Raw genomic sequence first — 23,411 nt, forward strand, 5'->3', positions numbered from 1 at the left:
CAGCTTTGCAATTGCGGTCCATGCTGAATCACCCCCATGATGGTGCTCAGTTGGAAGGAAATCGGGAACATATGCATGTATATAGCATGTATATATTTGTCCGTATGCAGAGTTGAATGTGTCCTTCATTGTGCCTGCCATATATCCGTATGTGTGGTTTGATACTGCCCATTGTTATCAATGAACACTTGCATCAGCCACTGCTAGGTATGAGTATTTACAATTGCATTTAACTCTGCTTAGCTTGTTGTACCAGCACGCCATCACTGGACTCTGGCCATGTGAGAATGCCCAGTTACGCCTATGAAATGCATACAACGCTGCATCCTTGTACTTAAATGCACACAGTGCGCAAACACAAAAGATACATTCTACAAACAGGCGTATGTTCAACATCAGCCCCATGTTGTATATTTTAATTCTCGTTATCATTAGTAGCCTGTCTACATGGAGTTCTGATGCAGTGTTAGTAAGTAGCCAGCTAATGGCTCCATTATTTAGGAAGATGAGGTCTGAATACAGCTGCCATCTTTCTCACTAAGATGATTTTCTCCTCTCTGTATAAGTGTCACTGCAGAGCACACACAGCAGTGTCAGTAGAGGTGTGTGACAGGAAGCCATGGTGATCTGTGTCTTGTTATGGTGATGCATGCAGAGCAACCATCATGTCTTTTTCCCTATATTGTACAGTACAAAACTAAATAAGGTCTTTCTTCTGCAGGTCCAGTCCATTGAGGATAAACTTGATGTCATCCTTGGCTTTTATTCCCAGTGTTTAATAAGGAAGGGTCCTACCAGCTCCTTTACAATGACCTCCATGCACATGCCACTAATAGACCAGGATTTGACATCTGATTACCATAGCCCTGTGGATCAAGTTGATATATCAGTGTCTGCACAGACACTTAACATTTCCCGATCTGATAGCACCAACATGGACTGAAGGATATTCGGTACTTGGACAGTGATGTCGCTTCTGTTCCTTGGTATTCGGGAGGGCGACTGTTTTCCACCAGAGTTACAGGCACAGAGACACCATAGACTTTTATACTCTCTGCATCTTCTGAAATAATGAACATAGATTATTCTTATGCAATTTTACCATGGTTCCTCTGGAAACAGAATTGACTTTGGCAGTGCTACAGAGGAAGGACTGTACAAGCCATGTATTCTCTCTGTATCACACTGCCGTTGTGTCATGGGTGTGAATGAGATGTCAGGTAACAAGGTCACAACAATGAGCTGCATTGTGGCCACAATTAGTCACACACAGAATTTCTACATTGTCCTTTCTTGCTTCAATGTCTTGCGAAGTTGGCGAGTGCCAGTTTTATAACACTTAGCCTCTAGAAAGTGCCTCAAAGATCTTATTATGCAGATGCTGCTCCTGTCTATCTTTCATCTCCTGAGTGTGGGGAAGTAGGTGCACATGAAACTTGAGCTTATTACGTAATGGTCTCTTTGTTGAATGAAATGTTTTGCTCAACCTGACAGTGAGACAAACTGATTTACGCATGGATTCAGCGATACAAACTTCATCTCCAGAGGTAGAAGATGGACATCTTCCAAATCAGATACTGAAGAATTTCACCTGCTGGAGTGGAAGAACTTATCTGATGGTGTGAAATGAATGGATGTCTGATGACAAACTGATGTCTTCATACTGTAGCTGTGTGTGTTTTGCAGGGTTGCTTGTTGAGATGACTGTATTCTAAGTATAATTGTAATAATGTGGGCATAAGTCAGTCAGCTGATGCTGTGTTTGTGTAAATATATTGATATATTTTTTTTTTTTTCAGGGGCAGTGTGGAGAGAGTCTAGTTATTTAAAAATATTTAAGTAGACCTGCTATTATGGATTAATCCTAGGCCCCTATTTGCAAAACTTTCTTGATAACAGCTCTCATATAGGTATATATACTAGTAAATTTAGAATATAGAAACAGGATAAGTCAATACAAGTGGAACTAAATAGAAAACATGCAAACACTCATTTTAAGTCTCTGTATTGGATATACAAGGGAAGCTTTAGTGACATTAAGTTTAGCATTTCCGGGAAAGGAAGTTGCTTTGTTGATCTTTGTTATAGTGTGTGGCATTGTGCTGTAATACTGAGAGAAAAGGAAATGATATCATGGAATTTATTTGCTTTGAGTTTCTGTTGTGGGCTTTGTAAACAGGTAAAGTAGATACACTATGGGCCTGATTCAGAGCTGAACGCTCTGACCAGAGCGTTCGCTCTGAATCAGGGCCCTCCTACCTGTTTTAGGAGCGTCCACCCACAGCTTATGCGAGCGTCCATGATGATGGTCGCGATGGTCAAGACCATCACGACCATCGGGCTTGCGACGGAGACCCTGCGGTAGGGTCTCGCTGCCGCAAGCCCTGGAGTGATTTTGGCTCTATCAGAGCCAAAATCACTCCCACTGACATCACTAGTGATGTCAGTGGGGCCGGCTTCAGACGGTAGGCGTACCCATGGGAACGCCTCCGTCTGGCAGCCACGCCCCGGCACGCCCACCAAAGGGGGCGTGCTGTCAATCAACATCGACAGCACGCCCCCTTTGGTGCGAGACCCGGAGCGACGGAGAGCCCGTCGCTCTCCGGGTCTCGCGCATGCGTACGACCCGTTTGCAAGCGTCCTTTGCTCGCGAACGGGTCTGAATGACCCCCTATGTGCCATACATTATTGCCAGCAGAACAATTAAGTATTTCAATTCATGGGCTGGATTTCCCAAAAAAACATGGCAGTGTGCTGTGAGAACATTTTCAATAATTTTTTCTGTAAATAGACAAAATAGTGCAGTCGTCAACCTCTGGGCCATATTGCATTGTCAGTGTTAGGTTAATTCCACATTTAAGCAGATTTAATGTAAAACAAAACTCCTTTATTTTTGATTCAGCACACGGTAAGGCCTGCCGTCTTATATTTATCCTTCAGATGACAGGGGCATGAGTTATTACATGCCATGGGTCAAGTATGAATCATCGGAACAGAGCAGGCGTCGTGCAAGTGCAGGTGTGCCTGCATGACGTTGTGCTTTTTACTAGACTATAAATGGATTTGCAGAGCAAAATAGTGTATATTTCTGATGAACATGTCTTATTAGGATAATGGGTGCAGACAAGAAGGCACAATGATAAGAATAACTAAAGCCATAGACCTTGTTACATTAAACCATAAAGTAGGTGCAGTGTTTAAAGGCAAAAATTACAAAATGAAGATTTTGTTATGCATAAATCTGGGTACACACCTAACAGATGGGTATGGGATCCCGGCAGTCGGGATGCTGCCGGTCAGAATACCGACTGTGGCATCCTGACACCATCAGGTAAGTACCGTAACGCTAACCATCCCTCCCTGATGCCTGAACCTAACCTCCCCCCCTAGTCCCTAAACCTAACCTCCCACTCTCCCCCACCCTAAACTAACCCTCGCCCCTTAGTGCCTAACCCTCCAACAAGCTACTAACCCTCCCCCTAACCCCAGATATTTACCGGTCGGGATACTGGAGCCGGGATCCCAATGCTGTCGGGATTCCGGTGCAGGTATTTTGACCGTCAGCATCCCTCACACCGGGATGCTGACTACCTACCGAAATCGAGTGATCTGCAGATATATCTGCATATGAAGGTTGTTCATACACACTGAACAACCGTCATCTGACCCCATGTCCCACTGGCCGGGGGCGTGTCGCACCCACCTCCCCGCAGCCAGTGTACGGGCGGTCAGCTGATCGCTCGTACACGATGTTCCAATATATTTGCAGATATATTGACGCGATATGTCTGTGAACAACGTCGTTCACAGACATATCGCTAGTACACACTGGCTGACGGGCACACAATATATTGGCTGATCAATTGACATACACCACACAGTATCCGAACAGAGCAGTGCTGGGATGTGCTGTGGTGGCAAAGAGTGCCTCATCATGCCACACCACATCTGTAAACACTGAGTGAATGAGGACCTACTGAGGTGTTCTAGTTTCATACATTTTACTATTTTATACCTATATTATTTTACTATTCTCAGATTTTGGAGCACAACTCCTTATAAAAGTAAATGTATACAATGAAATATCTTTACACAAACACCCATTGCTGAGATTTGCAGGTACGTGTATGGAATTTCAGATATTGTATGTATGAGAGTGTGATCTGTGCCCAGCTGTATTACAGACTATAGCATATAAAGAATGTAGAATGTCATATGTGGTCTGTATGTGTATGTATGAGGGTGATCTTCCATGATCATTCAGTAATATTATTTGCACAGCTGTCTCTCTAGGAGAAGCAATATTTAAATATATGCAAAGCATTGTGCTTTCTTGTATTGCTCTGTCTTCCGTAGTCTTCCAGTAACATGCACATAGCATGAATTCCCCCATCCCACATCCTAAGCATGTAGCTGCCAGGTAAAACCAAGATGCACTGGGGTTTCATCCCTTCATTTTATACAGATTTACCACTAGCCGTGCTTGCTGTCATTTACATCACTCCTTGCCCTGCAATGGCAAACCGCTGCAAGGCCATTAGAAATGTATATCTGACCTTGTGATACATAACTGGAACACTGGAATTTGTATTTGTGTCTAAAACAAGTTCTACAAGTTCCGAGAAGCATTGACAATTACACGTTCCGTCTAGAAGTCATTCAAAATAATTCACCAACACTTTCCCTATTAGTATATTTTTGAATAATCCACGTGTAGAGGTGCAGAAATCCCACCTCCCAATAGTGCAAAAAGCAGAATTAGGACAGAAGCATGTGCCCACTATCCACATAAACCATGATCGGCTCCACCCAAATCACACAACATGTTACCATAAGGTCACACCCCTGTCATGATGCACAAATCAGGACAGTCTCGCCAACAGGCACTAAGTATGTGAAAGCAAGGTTAAAGATACCTTATAATTGTGTATCATGGTTTAAAGAAAGCGTCAGTCTAATAGGTAAAAGTTATCTTATCTTGATAGTAGTGAAAATACTGTATGTATGTTTGTAACCTTATTATCTACCTCACTGCAGACTATTGTCCTCTGTTGTCAAACTTTTTAGGCTTGACAAGGTTCCCTGTAGTGTCTATCAAGTGTCTTACTGACAGGAAGTTAGAGGTGCACACAGAAAATGTCTACTCCGCGATCAAACGTGTATCTCAAAGTCTTCAATTCTGATAAGTCCTTGAAATTTGTAAATATGTTTATAAATGTTATATGCACTCCCTGATTTAAAACAATTTGCTTTATAGCATTTACGAAAAAGTATATGGAAGCTGTCATTGTCAGAATTTATCACCTTTTAAAGACGGGTTACACCTCTAAAATGTTTAAATATACATGTTGTGGGAGGTATCCCTGTATATCTAGCTGCTTTTCTCCATGTTCCATCTGTCTTGGTAGAGGGTCAGATGGGTTACTAGAACACCTGCACAGCAACCACAATTCACTTGCAACCAACACAATTATTTTTATCCAGTTGTTATACAGGAGCCCATGACATTGAATTTCATAAAAGACAAAATGCCATAGAACTCTTTATGCAGAACTATTCCTGTTCCATAGCACAGTATTTGCTTTTTTTCAGTTCATTGTGCTGTATAAATTAAAAATAGCGTGTGGTTAGCTAAAACTTCAGTCTTTGCCTAAGACTCACTTTAAATCTGCTTTAGCTCTGTATAAATGCCTGTACAGAGACAGTCCAACGTTGTCTTAGGGTTCTATTCAACATGTTAATTATTGGGATCTGATAATTAATGTTCCTACTCGACGCGAGCGCCCAAGCAATTCATCATTGCTCCGGTGTGGAGACAGCTGATCCGAAAATCAGCTGTCTCCCCGAGTTTTTTCTCTGCTTTTGGAGCAGCGAGACAAGTGCGCATGAGTGACCTACAGGAAGGAAGGAGCCGGGCAGGGGGAGAGGGATCCAAAAGGATCCCTTTTCACGACCCGGGGCTCCAGGGAAGGAGCAGGTAGCGGAGGCACTCGCCATCTGAAGATGGTGAATGCTCCAGCAATTTAGCTCCGAAAATATTGTATTTTCTGAGCTTGATGAATTCCGTCCCCATACTAGTGTATGGGTCGGGCGGGCCATTTTGGTACTATCTATGATATCTAATGCTTTACCCTTTTGATGAATGGTCCGAAAACTTAATTTCTACAATTGCAGGTGAAAATGTTAATTTTCACCTCCTTTTGTAGAAATTAAGTGATGATGAATAGAGCCCTTATACATTGTGATAAACAAAAATATAGATATTGGTATTACTGTTCTTTGTAAAGAACATACCTGGAATGTATCAATATGTATTCCTTGAGAAAACTAAACTTATACTGTTCGATTAGGTCCTGTGTTATGTGCTCTGACAGAATGTTAAACCCACTTAGGTTTATACAGTATATTATGTGCAATGCACACTCATCAGCTAACATCCTTTGCTGTTTTATTCAGGAGATGAGAGGCGGGATATTGGAGAGGGTGTGGGACATGACTGTACTAAAGCGCTAAGGAGCTGAGACCACACAAAGTGCAGAGGAGAGGACTATTGTACATTAATAAAAATTGTATGGCCTAGGCATTTTAACACATGAGAAGCCACATGCAAATGTACGGGTCCCATGAAAATATAGCCCATGCATAGAAGTTATGGCACATGAGCAAAACATAAAACAAAGACTCTGGCTCAGTCTATTTTCTGTGCATACGCCATGTTTCCAGTGATTCTTTGCAAATATGGTGCTGGCGCCTTATTTCCACTGAATTAAATGGAAACATGGCACTGGCGGCTGCCGGGTAAGACATTGCAATGGGCGGAGGGTAAGGCGGCACAGGTCCCCTTGACTGAGGGGCCTGTGTATTACACTGCACACCCTGCACCCATTATACGTAAACCACTGAGTAAGCATATGTCCTGTACCAAATTGCAATTATGTGGTGTGGATATTGCCATCTGTAGGATGTTAAAAGCAATGGGCATGACCTTTCAGAATGGCTTTAAGTGCTCATCTACCACTTAGCATTTAACATGCAGCAAGCTGTAAAAAAACATTGATCAGTCAGCTGTAAATGCATTAGCAGCTGAATTTGATTCTTACGAACCACAGTATAAAAACTCTATCTGATATCTGACGTTTGAATTCAAAATAATTCTATTGTCTGACATGGTTAAAAAATAGGGGTTAACTTTAATTATTAATTCAGACAGCATAGTACACAGGTCTAATAGTGAGGTGGTAATCACCTAACCCTTGCCCAACCTATGCATCCCTTGCTCTGAGAGTCCTCTCTGGTTGGTGCCCCCTATATCCTAGTGCTGGGATCATGTTAGGACCCTGCACTCCCTACACGAATGCTATGCATGCACCAGCATGGAGCTAGAATCTGCATCCAACGTAGGAGGCTCACCCCAAAAACAGACAGTATCTACTTCTCCCTCCCGAGTGACACCACTGGGAAAAGGAGATTTATTTTCCTAAGGGGAAGAATAATTGTAGTTAGAAGGGCTTAGGAGAATGCTTTGAGCTACTGAAACTTGACTTGGAAATAGATGCGTTTGCAATAGAACTGTTATGTACCTCACTAATTTATTGGTTTCATTAAAATTTTACTTAGAAAGTTGGATGTCTCTTGGTTTTTATTTGTTTCTTCATATTGCTGTATTCCCCAATACTTGACGGCATCATTTGTACAGAATGATATGTACATAAGGCAAAGAGATTGTTGTACTCATAGGCTGTCACAGGTAATGCATACGTATCTGCAACTCCTCTGCTCACACATTGAGACCAAGGAGCAAATCTACACTACTATTCTGTTTTATACACAACTCCGTCGGCAAACCCAGCAGTCATCTCTATCAGCATTTACACCTACCCTATGGTGGATGCAGGAGATACGGCATACGCACTACTCAGTCTGGTGAGTACCTCTGGTACACATGCATATGCCCAGTTATCACCCAGAGACGCTCACTTACCATGCAGCAAGAAATGATCAAAGATATACAAAGGTGCGACTGTGTACACACTGTGCTAAAAGCCATGTCCACGTTCACTGCTACATGCAACTATGAATCACGCTCCATATTTGCTTATGCTATTAAGCAGAAAGTTGGTGGTCTTGGTAATACTGGCGGGCAGTATGAGATTTGTGTCCGCTGTTCCAGGAGATTCCTATTTATAGCAGTATTCATACAGAGGTTTATCCTGGGACCAAAAGCTCTGCATAGACTACAACTTACTACACCCGAGAGGTAGTTTTTAAAAAAAGGTAAATATTAACATAATTTTGTTTTCATAAGAAAATAAATTACCATTTTATTATTATTATTATTCAACATCAGTATTATCTGAGTGAGATCTATTGTGCTGATGCATAATTGAACTTATGTCTGTTTGCTTAATGTAAAGTACACCAACTGGCACTGCACATGTGTGATACCCCTGACTCTATGGGAGCCAACAGACTTTTTAGTTTAGTTTAATTTGATGATGAATAGGCCCCTAAGCCTGCAAAAGATTCCCAACTTGCCCTGTAATCCTTATTAATGCAGGCATGAAAGGTTTAGCTAAAATCACAGTTACAGGATTGCAGTCTCTGCTGCCAAGCTTGTTAACAGATGACGTTAGATATCTTTAAGCCAAGTTATTTAAAAAAAAAATATATGTTTGTGATGAGTTTTATTCATGGACAGACAGCGACCTTTCTTAGCAGATTAAAATTTGAATGTTAGCTTGCTATTCTATTGGCCACATAGATCACATGGACAGTTACATATAAGGAAATAATCTCTAAATTCTAGCTATAGTAAGCATTTCCTATATGGTGCGAAACACACAGACCATCAGTTAGGATTTGTGACAGACAGACAGACACTCTTTAAAAGCAATCTATGCAGCTACAGTATAATACATCAAAAATAATGTTTATTCAAATAGCACTTCACATTTGCAGGAAATAAACCATATTACAAAGGCAGCTATCTTGGGTGCATTACAATGGTTGCAGAGGGTGAATACAAAATATGAAATACAAGGTACCCAAAGAATCATCAGTTTCATAGATTGATCATCCTACACACGAAAGTACCAGGCAAGGCAGTTATCTTGGGTGCACTACATACATAGGTAACTATGGGTGGAATAAGCACAATTTGTAGGTATGATTATACTTTGGGGAAATACAAAGTATAAAATATAGTATACAACCTACAGGAAGAGTTCCAAAGATTGTTCATCATACCCTCGAAGGTACTAGGTGAGGCAGTTATCTTGAGTGCACTACATAGGCAGGATAAACAATAGCTTAAGATGTGATACACGTTGAGTGATTACAAAGTGCCAAAAATTAGATACTAAAAATCAGAAACTCACAGATTCATATGATTCACGAACTGTTCATTCTATCCACAAGTGTAGAAGGCGAGGCAGCCATCTTGGGCAAAATGAGCATGTTAAGCAATACATAGAGATGAGACCATAATGGGGAAATACAAAAAAGCATACATACAGCAATACAAAAGTAACATACATATTATGAGAAACCCACAGAATCATTAGCTCTACAAGTATTTCATCTGATACACAAACAACATGGTGGGTGAAGAAATTCGTAGAAACCATACATACATGGAAGCAGTGAGGGAAGCATTAGAGTGGGAGGTTGGGCAGACCACATGGCAGTAGGACAGGTTGAAGTTGGTCATACTAGTGTCACCCCCACTGCTGCTTAGCCATTTTTTTTGGCAGCTAAAACTGTAAATTAACAGAGTAGCCCATGATTAGGCCCAGGGGGTGGCTGCACTGATTGCAGAGAGCGTGAGCCATGGAATGTTGAATCAGCTGCGGTCACATGCCCCTGAAGCTTCTGGAACCAACAGTAAGTCACTGAGGTGTCAGATTTAGACAGATCAATTAGAACGAGTCCAAAGTAACCTAGGAAAGACAGTCCTGGTTTGCAAGAGTCAACTCAGTGGTGAGAGGAGAAATGAGTAGACTAAGGGTCTGATTCTGAATTTCATACACGTTGCAGCATCTATTGGCGACTGCCCATCTACATCTTTATGCAAATGGCTACAAACTCCTTCCCGGCGTTATGTGCAAGGACTGAGACACCCACTTTTAGTCCGCATGCTTGCTTTAATACAGATTGGTGTATTCCTAGACGCCACCATTGGTCGTACCATTGAAAATTGCACCAGCCCCACGGCAGGTGCAGGGTATTCATCTGACCACGACCGCCTATGCTTGTGGCTGTGCGTCTGTGAATGCAGCTGCTTGCACCCACGACACTCACATAAGCCAACTGAACAGACCATTTTTCCGGGCACTACAAGCCACCTGCCAGTCATCACCCAGGAATGCCCATCACTTTTCTGCCACACTTCTGATACCATCCGTTCTGATCACAGCAGCACCTTTGTGCGATTGCTCAGGGTAATGCATGCGCCATAGGTTTTCCATTTTTTCATGCATGCGCAGTTGTAAATAATCTCTACTACGTGAATTTTCGGCCCTAATGGCCACTACACACTAGACGATATGTCATCCGATCCGGCCCGATTTGACGACATGTCAGCAACATCGTCTCATGTGTACACTCAGTGTCACTGACGATGCGCTTTCCCGCACATCATCAGTGACATCGCACATCAGACCTGCATGCAGGTCCGACAGACGACATCGTCAGCGAGGGCCATGCTGCCGAATGTCGCTCCTGATATAGGCAAGTTTGTATGCACTTGCCGAAGCCGAGACCCCCGCTGGGTCCCGTAGCACGAGAGGTCGGCTGGGTACACATCGTTAAATGTATATCCAACTTAAGAGAGGCAGCCAAGACACAGGCAGAGTGAGGAGTTGACAGGGAGAACAGTTATAAACAGATGTGGTGCTGATGAGCTTAGGAGAAAAGGCCGATCTGAGGAAAGAAGGTGCTTTAAAGAGCCAGCAGGTCTGAATTCTCCCTCAGGAAAACTGTTATTACAGGTCTATCAGTTTTGTTAATGAAAATATGAAGTCCTCATATACAAGAGGGAGAAACAGTGATCAGTAGCCTCTTGTTGAACTGATACTAAGGGCTCTATTCATGTACAAAATGAAGTGATGTGATATATAGTAATGTTCTGTTGCTATTCAGGAAAACTTACCTTATTAGCGACGTCTACCAATAAGCAGCTCCTCCTCGATACTGGCAAGCAGCGCGAAGACTGAAATATTGTGACAATGAAAGGTCATCTTCGGACTGCGCATGTATGGGGCGGAGCGTCGGAGTAGGAGCAGTGAGGTACGTTTCAGCACAGTAGTGCCCATTATGCAGTGCCCCCAGTAGTTCCCATTATGCAGTGCCCCCAGTAGTGCCTCTTATGCTTTCCCCTTAGTAATGCCCCTAGTACTGCCCTTTATGCTGTGGCCCCCCTCCCATGTGCAGTACTTACCTCTCTTCACGCTTCAGAGATCAGCATTCCCAGTTGCACCAACAACTTGGCCGGCGTGCTACAGAAGGTGCAGGGGGATGCTTGCTGGGCTGACGGGCCCCCTAAGCCGCCGGGCCCCATAGCAAGCGCAACCCCTGCACCCTCTATAGTTACGCCACTGTGGGGAAGCAATTTTTACTCTATCCAGGGTAACTGCTGGAGAAATCTTAGATTTCTCCAACTAGACTGCCATTTCTGAATAGGGCGAAGAGGTGAAAAGCTTTGCTATGAATGAAACATAGAGTTCTAACAAGGGGCCTGATTCAGACCCACTCGCAAGCGGCTGTCCGCTTGCAAGTGGGTCGATGGTATACACTGCGCATGCGCACGACGGCGAGAGCTCCGTCGTGCGCATGCGCCAGACGCGACGAGCGAAGGACTTTCCTTCGCTCGTTGTGTCTGATCAAAGGGGGCGTGCTGTCGATGTTGATTGACAGCACGCCCCCTTTGGTGGGCGTGCCTCCTAGATGGGGGCGTTCCCAAAGGAACGCCTACCGTCAGAAGCCGGCCCACTGACATCACTAGTGATGTCAGTGGGAGTGATTTTGGCTCTGATAGAGCCAAAATCACTCCGGGCCTTGCGGTTGAGAACGAAGGACGCTCCATAATTATGGAGGACGGCCCTCATTCAGAGCGTGCGCTCTGCTCAGAGCGTCCGGCTCTGAATGAGGGCCAAGGTTCGCAATCCACTTAAGCTAAAGTTATAAAGGGACTGATAGTTGAAGTGACAAAAACAAACTGCCTATCCTTACTCATCCTCCTCACCTCAGGTGTGACAACTATTTGTCAGGGCTCAGCCGGGGATCGGCTCCCGCTTACCGCGCCGCCGGCTTCCCCTGTCATCCTGGGTGGTCGGGCAGCTTGCGCGACGGCGGGGGAGAAGCTGAGTATTCTCCCCACATGCAGTGGCTTCCTGGTGGGCTGGTGTCCGGCATCGCAAGTCCGGACATGGGCGCCGCCATGACAGTCGGCCCATGTGACTGGATCTTTCTCCCTGATAGGTCCATGATCAGCTGATGCTGTGCACCTGTCTAAGGGTTCCCCTGGGTATAAAACTGTTCCACAGGTTCCAGGAAATTGCCTGAACAACGGTTGTCTCCTAGCGTGCTATAGTGAGTTCCCGGTCCAGGTTCCTAACCTTCCTTGTAGCAGCAGTGTTATCATCTCTACCTGTGTGCCTTCCGTCTCTGTAACATCCGTGCACCAGTGTATACCATCTCCACCTGTGTGCCTTCCGTCTCTGTAACATCCGTGCAGCAGTGTATACCATCTCCACCTGTGTGCCTCCCGTCTCTGGTGAACATCCGTGCAGCAGTGTATACCATCTCCACCTGTGTGCCTCCCGTCTCTGGTGAATATCCGTGCAGCAGTGTATACCATCTCTACCTGTGTGCCTCCCGTCTCTGGTGAATACCCGTGCAGCAGTGTTACCACCTTTACCTGTGTGTCTATACGTCTCTGCTGAATACCCGTGCAACAGTGTTACCACCTTTACCTGTGTGCCTATACGTCTCTGGTGAATACCCGTGCAGCAGTGTTACCATCCCCACCTGTGTGCCTTACGTCTCCAGTGAACATCCGTGCTACAACGTATACCACCTCTACCCGTGTGCCTTCTATCTCTGGTGACGTCTCAAGTAACCGTGAGTTTCTGCCCACTTGAAATCCTTATTGACATTTGATCCTCGTGTTAAGGTGTTTTTCTATACAGTGTTTTAAGGGGCTGTTTGGTGCCTAGCAGGCATATCCTCGCTGGGCCACGGGTGTAGTGTCTCTATCCCTGCAGGGCTTGGGTACCTGGTCAAAGGACCGCGACCTGCTCACGGGGTGCAGCTAAGCCCATATCCCAATTGGGGGGGTCACTGGCGAACACCATCCTGTGGGTTAGACTCCGCACCTTTGCCCACGTCTCGCCAACACTCAAGACCTGTGGATGAGGAGAACGTACATCCAGGCCCCTCGTCTCCGCTTCTTTCCCCAACTTAGGCCCACCACGTCCCCTTCTCCAGTCTCAGACGTGACACTATTTTTTCCACTCACAAAAGAAGAGAGCTACTGAGATATTCATTCAAGGAATTCAGCTGATAATTATTCAAAGCTCTATAATAAATTGTTAGGAGCTTAACTGCAAGAGGAAAATATTTCATAGTTTGTTATTACAGTATATATTGATCCTCAAATTGGGTATTCTCAAGTCCAGTGGTGCAGGTGTGGATGGTACCTACTTTTGGCTACACATACTAGCAACTTCAGGCCACTCAGATGCTGCAGACAGCTCTGGAATGCAGACTGGACGACTATCTCCAAAGTGAAAGAAGCAGAACCTACAGTATATGGTGTAGGTGGCAGCGGCATGTGATGGAGGTCAGTCCACACAATAGATTACAGGTCTTTGAGTTATTAACCAGGTAGAACAGGTTTGCTAATATATATACAGCAGTATAGCGGTGGTGGTGCAGCAGAACTTGCAGGGTCACTGGCCTCTGTAACGCCGTCTCTCTCTATTATGGAGGCTCTCAGGGGCATGCCCTCTCACTATGGAGGATGGAGTTGAAGACACACGGTGTGGTCACACATGATAAGTAGTGCACAAGGTCACAGGTTGCGCCTCCTGCAGTCCGGGGCTCTAGTGCTGCCGGACAGAGACAGCACAGGGTTCTCTTTCTCAACAGTAAAGGCATCTACTATAAAGGAAGAGGCATGGGTCGGGTAATCATCCTTGGTGCTAGTGATTCAGACGTCTGGCTGTGTGTGCATGCATGCTGAGCCGTCAGCTGCCAGTAGCACCCACCTTACAACCCAACCGTCCTACAGGAAATGCCCTGAGCCTGTACTAGCACACAAATGCTTCAGACAGAATTCACAGGTGTACACAAATGGTGCTGGAACTACATGCATCAGACAGGCTTCCCTGAACAGAAAAACACACAGGGATGATATTACCAGAGGTACGCTTGTCACCTTGCTTGCAGTGTTCTATCGCTTACAGCTCCTGTGGGGGGTAATCACATAAACCTCTGTACTACTACCTGGCTGTGCAATAACACTTTAACATACACTTTACCGATGGTGACTTCCAGTGGAAGCTCCAGAGGTGTGGTTGCAGCGCAATCCAAAATTCAAATCTGGGAACCACACCAACTGCCCTTCCAAATGCTGCCAAACATCACCGGGCAGGACTCACTGGCAGTTGGTGTGGCTCCCATATTTGAATTTTGGACTGCACTGCAGCCCCACCTCTGGAGCCACCACTGGTGATTTCTGCAGATGTCTCAGAACACGGTTTGGGTGTACTTGGCCTTCAAAAGAACAAGCCCACTGCCTTCTACTCCAAAACACTGACTGTGACTGAGTCACTTTACACACAGATTGAAAATAACTTTTAGCAAATGTGTTTGCCTGTCACTAGTTCCATTAATTTATATATGAGCATCCTATCACTGCTTAAACGGACCATCACCCATTCATCATCGAGGAAGCCTCTACATAATGTTTCTGCTTGCATACAAAGAATGATGCTCAAGTTACAGAGATAATACCTAGATATTGTCTACAAGTGTGCCAAAGAATTGTTTGTGACTGACGCCCTCTCCCGAGGCTACTTACCTCACAATGATTGCCACAAGTGGAGGATGAATATGACATAATGTCTGTGCAAATATTATCCTCCAACAGCATGGATGAGCTACAGCATGAAACCCTGGTGGATGATCTGTGCCAATGGCTGTCTCAAATCAAACTACGAGGATGGCCTTAGTCCTGTAGGGAGATCTCACAGGATCTGCTCCCTTTCTTTGCCATAAGAGATGAGAGATGGTGTCATTTTGAGAGGCCAAATATTTGTAATACCATATACCTTGCAGAACTACTACACAAAGAAACTTAACCAGGAGCACCCAGCCCTCAAACCATCGCAGGGCCAGAGAATCGCTATATTGGTCCACCATGATCATTGACATTGAGGGAGAAGTTTAAATATTTGGTTCCTGCAATGCTTTTAAAGCACATCAGTCGAAGGAACCTCTGCAGCTAAACTAGGTTTCTGACTTGCCCTTGTCTGTCACTGCAGACGTCTTTGAATAGACAGGAAAGGAACATCTAGTTTTGGTGGACTCCTATTCAGGGTAGTTCGAGATTGAATACCTGTCCAATTGCACCAGTGCTACTGTTATTGCCAAAATCAAGAGAGACACTTCACTACATATGGCATCCCACAACAACCCATTACAGACAGTGCCATGCAATTCATGAGTAGAGAACTCAAAGAGTTTGTAAGCACCTGGGACTTTACACACACAGAACATTCACAATACAGAGATGGGATGAGTTGGGTGTAAGTCTATTTAAAGTATGCCTGACATACGCCTGATATTGGCTGATTGGCCGGATAGTTGTATAGGCAGTGGCAACACGCAGGATTTTTAATGGGGGTTTCCGTACAACATATAGCTCTGCCAATCAGAGCTCTCTGTCTGTGGAGCTGCTGCAGCTCCATTGCGCCCACAGCCAGTGCTGTCTCCGTCTCTAAAAAAACAAATTTGGTCCATCAGGGGGGGTTTATGGGTACTCAGAAACCCCCCCCTGTGTGCAAGTATGATAGGTGTGTGATAGGTGTGTTTGCAGGAGCGTTAGACAAGGAATGGCTTAACACACTCCTGTAAACAGTCAGATCAGGAGGTCACATCTTATGAGCAGTTTAATTCCCAATCCCCCAATCCATTGAAGAACGTACACACTGATTCAAAGCTGCTCGCAAAAAGCTAGTGCTCGCTCTGAATCAGGGTGGCCGCTTTTCTTTTTAAACCGGCCTCCTGCCCGCTCGCAAAGCTGTGAGTGACCACCCACAGCTTTTGCGGGCAGCCAGGTGATGGTCGCGACCATCGGGCTTGCGACGAGACCCTTGTGGTAGGGTCTCGTCTGCCGCAAGCCTCTAATAGAGCCGGAAGCTCACTACTGACATCATGTGTGATGTCAGTAGGGCCGCCCACAAACGGCAGACGTTCCTTCAGGAACGCCTCCGTTTGTCCGGCCACCCCCCACCCCGCTTACAAAACGGGGCGAACTGTCGATCAAAATCCACAGCCGCCCTGTTCGTAGCGAGCCCCGGAGCGAGTGAATTTCTCACTCGCTCCAGGGCTTGCGCACGCGCATTGCGCACTCCTCGTGTGCGCAATGCCCCACCATCGACCCGCTTGCGAGCGCATAGCGCTTGCAAGCGGGTCTGAATCAGGCCCTGAGCTAGAAATACTGTAGCTCAGTGTGTATGGGGTACACAGTAATCGGAGTGTGTAACTAGCTATAAACCTGGCGCAAATGATACTGCGACAAAAGGAAGGAAAGAAAATTGGGAGGCCCTGAGCACTGGTACCAATATAATAGTATTAAGTAGAGAAATTCCTCATAGATAAAAAAAATTGTGTTTTTTTGTAAAATAAAAACAATTAGCATTTGTGGAGGTGCACCCATGAGCGTAAGTAAATCGTATAGACAGAAGAAAAAGAACTCTCTTTTGGTTGGGGCACTCTTTTGAAATAATTAAAACTTTATTATGTATGAATGAATTAAAACTTAAGTTTTATTTATTTCAAAACAGTGCCCAACCAAAAGAGAGTTCTTTATCTTCTGTGCATATGATACTGCTACACAGCTTCTCTAAGAACTATGGGCCTGATTCAGAGATGTACTGTACATTCATCCGAGGATGAACGCACATCTCCGATGTTTAGGGGTCTGCTTCTGCACAGGACCCATTTTGCGCATGTGCAGAACAGGTCCTGCGATCTCGCTCGCAGATTCCCCAAGCCGCAGTATGATTGACATGCTGCAGTATTTGAGGGGCTTGCATGGCTTCCGTTCCCGAAAATGCAGGCGTGTCGTCTACATTTTCCGAGAGGGATGAGGCCAGGGTCTGCGTCGGCGGACACAGCTTCCTGGCCTTCTGCATGAACCGGCATCGGCCAGGCTGGGGGAAGCTTCAGCTCCTGCAGCCTACAAGAAGGAGCAACCATCGCGACCATCTGCAATGTTTTCGTCGGTTGCAGCGTTGGGATCGCAAATGCAGCAAGGAGGTGTCTGACATCTGCTTCTGCATTTGCATCAGAGAAGGACGGATTTGTAGAGCCGCATGTGTGTGGCTGTGTACAGGGGCGTAGCGTGTAGCTATGGCGTCTGGAGCATGTGTGTGTTACTGCGCCCCCTCAGTGTGCCAGGTGTCCAGTGTGTAGGGGCAAATTGATGAAAAATAAAAATAAACATTAGTGCCCCTTCTTGGCATGTGGCGTCAGAGCAGTCAGGCGTGACCTCACCAGACTCACCGCTCAGGCTCCTCCAGCCATGTTCTCTCCTCGTGCGAACCAGGCCGGCTGACATAAGGGCCAGGGTGGTAGGTGGGACCCCCTACAGAGATGGAAAAGACGAGAAGCTGGGGATGCCTCCGTACTGGGGGAATGGTGTGGGTGGAGCCACAGCACAGCGCCCACACCATGCCCCCTGTCTGGAGGCACTGATCTCTTTATATGCCTTAGGGTGGCTCAGCTCAGCAGCAGGTGATCCACACTCCAATCGGATGGCTGCTCTCCAGCGCCCTGGCCAGAGCAGGTGCCTGGAGCAGGAGCTCCACTGGAACCACCCTCGCTACACCCCTGGCTGTGTAATCCGTCCATCTCTGAATCAGGCCCTATGTGTGCAAACATGATATTTTCTAGCTATTTTGGATGCTTAAAAAACACAACTCAGACCCTATATCCTCAAATACATGTTACCATGTCTATTAATTATTACTGATCCCTGTTCTTCAATAAAACCTGGAGTATTTGGTACTTAGCTATGCTGGATGTGGTATGCCTAGGAATTAAATAACCACAGGAGACACCTCAAGTACCATCACTGCTAACACCAACTATTTATAGGTAATAACTTTACAACGTGAATAAATAAAGAGGTTATAGTGCCCATTTTTTGTGCTCAGCACAAACATATATTCAAATCGATTTATACCAGTAAACAGTTTAGTAAATAGTATTTCTGCCTGAAAAAGATAACTCAAATATCATGAAAATGTAGATGAATAAAATTACTTTTATTACCTTCCAGTTAAAGCATCATCTAAATATAATTATAATGTGATTTTATTATAGCTGTTTTTCTGAATAACAATTACTATTTTACATGTACATAATCAGCTTTTGTTTTTGAGATTTTGGACAATTTTTAAAGGAGACTGGGATCTATCAACTACAACAGTGTTTCTGAAATCCAGTCCTCTGGAAACCCTTGTCAGTGCATGTTTTATAGATTTTACAATTTAAACAATTAGCTCCACCTGTGGATCTTTAAAAATGTTTCAGCCAGTAATGAAGACACCTGTGCACTAACTAGGAGATCTGGAAAACATGCACTGTTATAAGACCCTAAGGACTGTAGTTAAGAATCTCTGGGCTACACATTTGACAGCATTGCTGTGTAATATAGTGGTAAATTGCACTGTTCAACATATTAAAACTCTTTGCACTAACAGGCATAAAATCACATACTAACTCTAACCACAAGATGGAGCAAGAAGCTGCGTTATTTAGTTTGAAGAATTGTCCCTGGGAATGCTGACTTCACCTAATACTGAACAGTTACTTTGCATAAGTTGTTAGATGCAGTTATCAGTATTACTAAGATCCCTGAGACTGTCTACTAATATACAGTATGGACATAGGACCTCATTCAGAGTCTCTCACTAGCGCTGTGCGCTCGCAAGTGCCCGATGGTTTGTGTATATGCATGCGCACGCTTCGTTCTTCGCGTGCTCGAACTACTCTGTGCGATCGCAGGCCGCTCGCTCGTGCAGCAAAGACAGCCCAGTGAAATGAGTGACAGGAGAGGCCGTTTGTGGGTGGTAACAGGGGCAGGACACTAATAACGGGAGTGGAGGTGCGAACGCAGGCGTGCCTGAGTGTTTCAACGCCGTTTTAGAGGCATGCATAATTAACACTCAGCGTCATAGTACACGTCACATGCCTGTTTTTTACACTGAAGTCCTCGCAGTGCTTGCGGTAGGGTAAGGCAACCATAAGCGCTGCGATCCCTTCCGATTGTCCTCGAAGTACCAATGTTTTAATACACTTCCTGGAGATGATGTGTGCTGGTGGGCGGCTCTGCCTGTGCGATTGGGCGTACACTGGCCGCTCGCTAAGACATGGTGGGCGTGCTTATGCCTTGGCGAGCGATCGCTTCCCGTGGCATCACTTTGACAAATTTGCATACGCTGGGGGCATACGCTTGCCTGTTATCTCAAGGTCCCTGATCTATTTCGCATCTAGCGAGAGACTCTGAATGAGGTCCATAGAACTGTCTTAGCCTGTTTACTAATATATGGACACAGGACTGTCCCTTAGCCTGTCTAACAATAGATGAACATGCAGTAGGACTGTCCCTAAGCCTGTCTATTAATATATGGACACTTGATAGTCTGAGCCTGTGCACTAATAATATGAGATATGGTAAGAACTTACCCTTGTTATCTCTATTTTTACGAAGTCCATAGGGTTCCACAGGATACCTTGGGTATAGGTGTGACGTCAGTCATCGGGCACCATAGAGCTAAGCTTTCAGCCTCCCAGGATGCACTAGGGTCCCCCTCCTATACCCCGCCCCCGAACCAAGGCACCTCAGTTAGTTACCAAGCCATAGGCCGGAGGAGGAGAAGGAAGAGAGAGAAAAAAGATCTGGACACACACAAGAAACACATTCTTACCAGAGGGAGACGGAAAAAACGGTGACCAGAGCAAAGCCCATCTGCAGCACAGGTGCGACAGGGCGGGAGTCCTGTGGAACCCTATGGACTTCGTAGAAATAGAGATAACAAGGGTAAGTTCTTACCATATCTCATATTTTCTACTTCAGGGTCCATAGGGTATCCACAGGATACCTTGGGGATGTCCCAAAGCAGTATCCTTTAAGGGTGGGGACGCTCCTGTGCAGAAAGGAGAATCCTGAGAGGCGAAGGTGTCAAACCTATAATACCTCACGAAGGTATGGACAGAGGACCATGTAGCAGCCTTGCAGATCTGGACTGCAGAGGCACCACGTCGAGCTGCCCACGAAGGACCCACAAACCTAGTGGAATGAGCCTTCACAGAAGGAGGAACCGGCAGGCCTTCATGAAGATAAGCTTCAGAAATAGCCATACGGATCCAGGCTGCCAAAGTTTGCTTTGAAGCAGGCCAACCCTTTTTACGGAAGCCATAGAGGACAAACAAAGCGTCCGACTTCCTAAACGAAGAAGTGCGGTCAACATAAGTCCTTAAGGCCCGCACAACATCCAAAGAGGCCTCACCCACGGAAAGACCAGGTGAGTTAAAGGCCGGAACAACGATTTCCTCATTAACATGAAACTGGGAAACAACTTTGGGAAGAAACTCGGGCCGAGTGCGGAGCACTGCCCTGTTCCCATGAAAAACCAAGAAAGGGGGTCTACAAGAAAGAGCCCCTAAATCAGAAACACGTCTGGCCGAAGCAATAGCCAGAAGGAAAACAGTCTTAGCTGTTAGCCATTTAAGATCCACTGAGCCCAGTGGTTCAAACGGCGGTCCCTGGAGAGCCCTCAGGACCACAGCCAAATCCCAAGGCGCCACAGGTGGAACAAAGGGCGGCTGAATGCGGAGAACACCTTGCATAAAGGTGCGCACATCCGGGATTGTAGCAATCCTACGGTGAAACCAGACAGACAGGGCCGAAACCTGTACCTTCATGAAGCAAGGCGAAGCCCATGATCTAGTCCCGCTTGTAGGAAGGCGAGTATCCGAGACAGACGAAACTCCCGCGGTACATAACCTCTCGGTCGACACCACTGGAAGAACGTATGCCACACGCGATGGTATATCCTCGCGGAAGACGGTTTCCGAGCTCGTAACATCGTACGCACTACAGAACTGGTAGGTCCGGGTGAAGACAAGGACCCTGTGACAGAAGGTCCGGTCGTAGCGGCAACCGCAGAGGACTGTCCACGGACAGACCCTGAAGGTCTGAGAACCAGTGCCGTCTGGGCCACGCGGGAGCTATCAACAGGAGCGTCCCTCCTTCCTGTTTGAATTTCCGGATTACCCGTGGAAGAAGGGAGACTGGAGGGAACAGGTATGCGAACCGGAACGTCCACCAGACGGACAGAGCATCCACCAGAGACGCCCCTTCGAGACCCGTACACCGGCAACTTGTTGTTGTGTCGGGACGCCATGAGGTCGATCTCTGGAAGACCCCATCTGTCCACCAGTTGAAAAATGTCCGGGTGCAGGGACCATTCCCCCGGTTGAACGTCCTGGCAACTTAGAAAGTCCGCCTCCCAATTTAGCACTCCCGGGATGAAGACCGCTGATATGGCCGGAAGATTGCACTCCGCCCATACCAGGATCCGAGAGACCTCCACGAGAGCCGCCCGACTTCGGGTTCCTCCTTGCCTGTTTATGTAGGCCACGGTGGTAGCGTTGTCCAACTGGACCTGTACCGGACGACCCTGGAGAACCCGATGTGCCTGCTGGAGAGCATTGAAGACCGCACGGAGTTCCAAGATATTGATTGGAAGCTCCGCTTCTGTCGGTGTCCACCTGCCCTGGAACAAGTGTGGACCCGAAACTGCTCCCCAGCCCCGAAGACTGGCGTCCATTGTCAACAGGACCCAATTTGGAACCCAGAACGGACGTCCCTTGCTGAGATGGGTCGTCTGTAACCACCAGGCAAGGGACAGGCGAACCTCCGGGGTGAGCACAATCGTCTGGGACTTCAGAGACTGAGGCAGCCCGTTCCACTTGGACAGGATCAGGTGCTGCAGAGGTCTGGAGTGAAACTGGGCATATTCCACCATGTCAAACACTGACACCATGGAGCCCAGCAACCTCATCGCCGAGTGTAGAGACACCCGGCGGCTGTGCAGACAACTGCGCACCCTCGACTGTAAAGTAGAGATCTTTTCCTCCGTCACGAAGATCCTTTGCTGTTCCGAGTCCAATAAGGCTCCAAGGTGCAGAATCCGCCGAGACGGGATTAGAGTGGACTTCTGCCAGTTGATTAGCCAGCCGTGCCGTTGCAGTAGCACAATGGTCAGGTCCAAGTGGCGTAGAAGGAGCTCTGGAGATCCTGCCACCAATAAAAGGTCGTCCAAGTACGGCAACATGCGGACTCCCTGCAGCCACAGAGAAGCCGCCATGACCGCCATCACCTTGGTGAACACACGTGGTGCTGTCGCCAGGCCAAAAGGTAACGCCCGAAACTGGAAGTGGTCGCTGCGGATTGCAAACCTGAGGAACTGCTGATGGCGCAAAAGAATAGGGACATGCAGGTAAGCGTCCTGTATGTCCAATGACACCATGTAGTCCCCAGGTTCCAGCGCCAGAATGATGGACCGTAGGGTCTCCATCCGAAACTTCGGTACCCACAAAGACTTGTTGAGAGCTTTGAGGTTGAGAATCGGACGATACGACCCATTGGGTTTCTGTACCAAAAAAAGATTTGAATAGAAACCCTGGCCCCTCTGGGAGAATGGAACAGGCACTATAACTCCAGCCTGGAGCATAGTGTGCAATACCTTCCGCAGCTCCGTAGCCTTGTTCCGGTCTGATGGTAGACCCGTGGTGAAGAATCGAGCCGGGGGTCTGTGCCGTAAAGAGAGGGCGTACCCGTGGGAGACCACCTCGAGAACCCAAGTGTCTGTCGTAGTGACCGACCAACACTGGGCGAACTGCAGCAGGCGGCCTCCCACTTTGGGATCCCCCAAAGGGAGGCCCGGACCGTCAGGCCGCAGGCTTGTCATCTGGCTTAGGGGCCGGACGTCTGGTACTCCATGCTTGCTTCTGGGGCTTGGCCGATTTCTTAGGGCCAGCCTGTCGAGGAAAAGACTGTGGTTTGGGCCTGCCCTGGGCCCTATAAGACCGAAAGGAAGATGATCCAGAACCAG

General features: G+C 46.5%; 1 protein-coding gene across 2 annotated transcripts in view; it reads left to right on the forward strand.

Annotated features, from left to right (window-relative positions):
* The window catches only part of KCNQ4 (potassium voltage-gated channel subfamily Q member 4), a 179,493-nt gene extending 176,981 nt beyond the window's left edge, over nt 1-2,512 (forward strand). For both annotated transcript variants that reach the window (XM_088462787.1, XM_088462779.1), the window contains exon 14: nt 722-2,512. In XM_088462787.1, coding sequence (XP_088318913.1) covers nt 722-943 — 222 coding nt within the window. In that variant the 3' untranslated portion in view covers nt 944-2,512. The remainder of the gene's footprint in view (nt 1-721) is intronic.
* Nucleotides 2,513-23,411: the final 20,899 nt, after the last annotated feature.

The sequence above is a fragment of the Taudactylus pleione genome, unplaced genomic scaffold, assembly GCF_031769625.1.
Source record: "Taudactylus pleione unplaced genomic scaffold, aTauple2 ptg000007l, whole genome shotgun sequence".
Classification (NCBI taxonomy): Eukaryota; Metazoa; Chordata; class Amphibia; order Anura; family Myobatrachidae; genus Taudactylus; species Taudactylus pleione.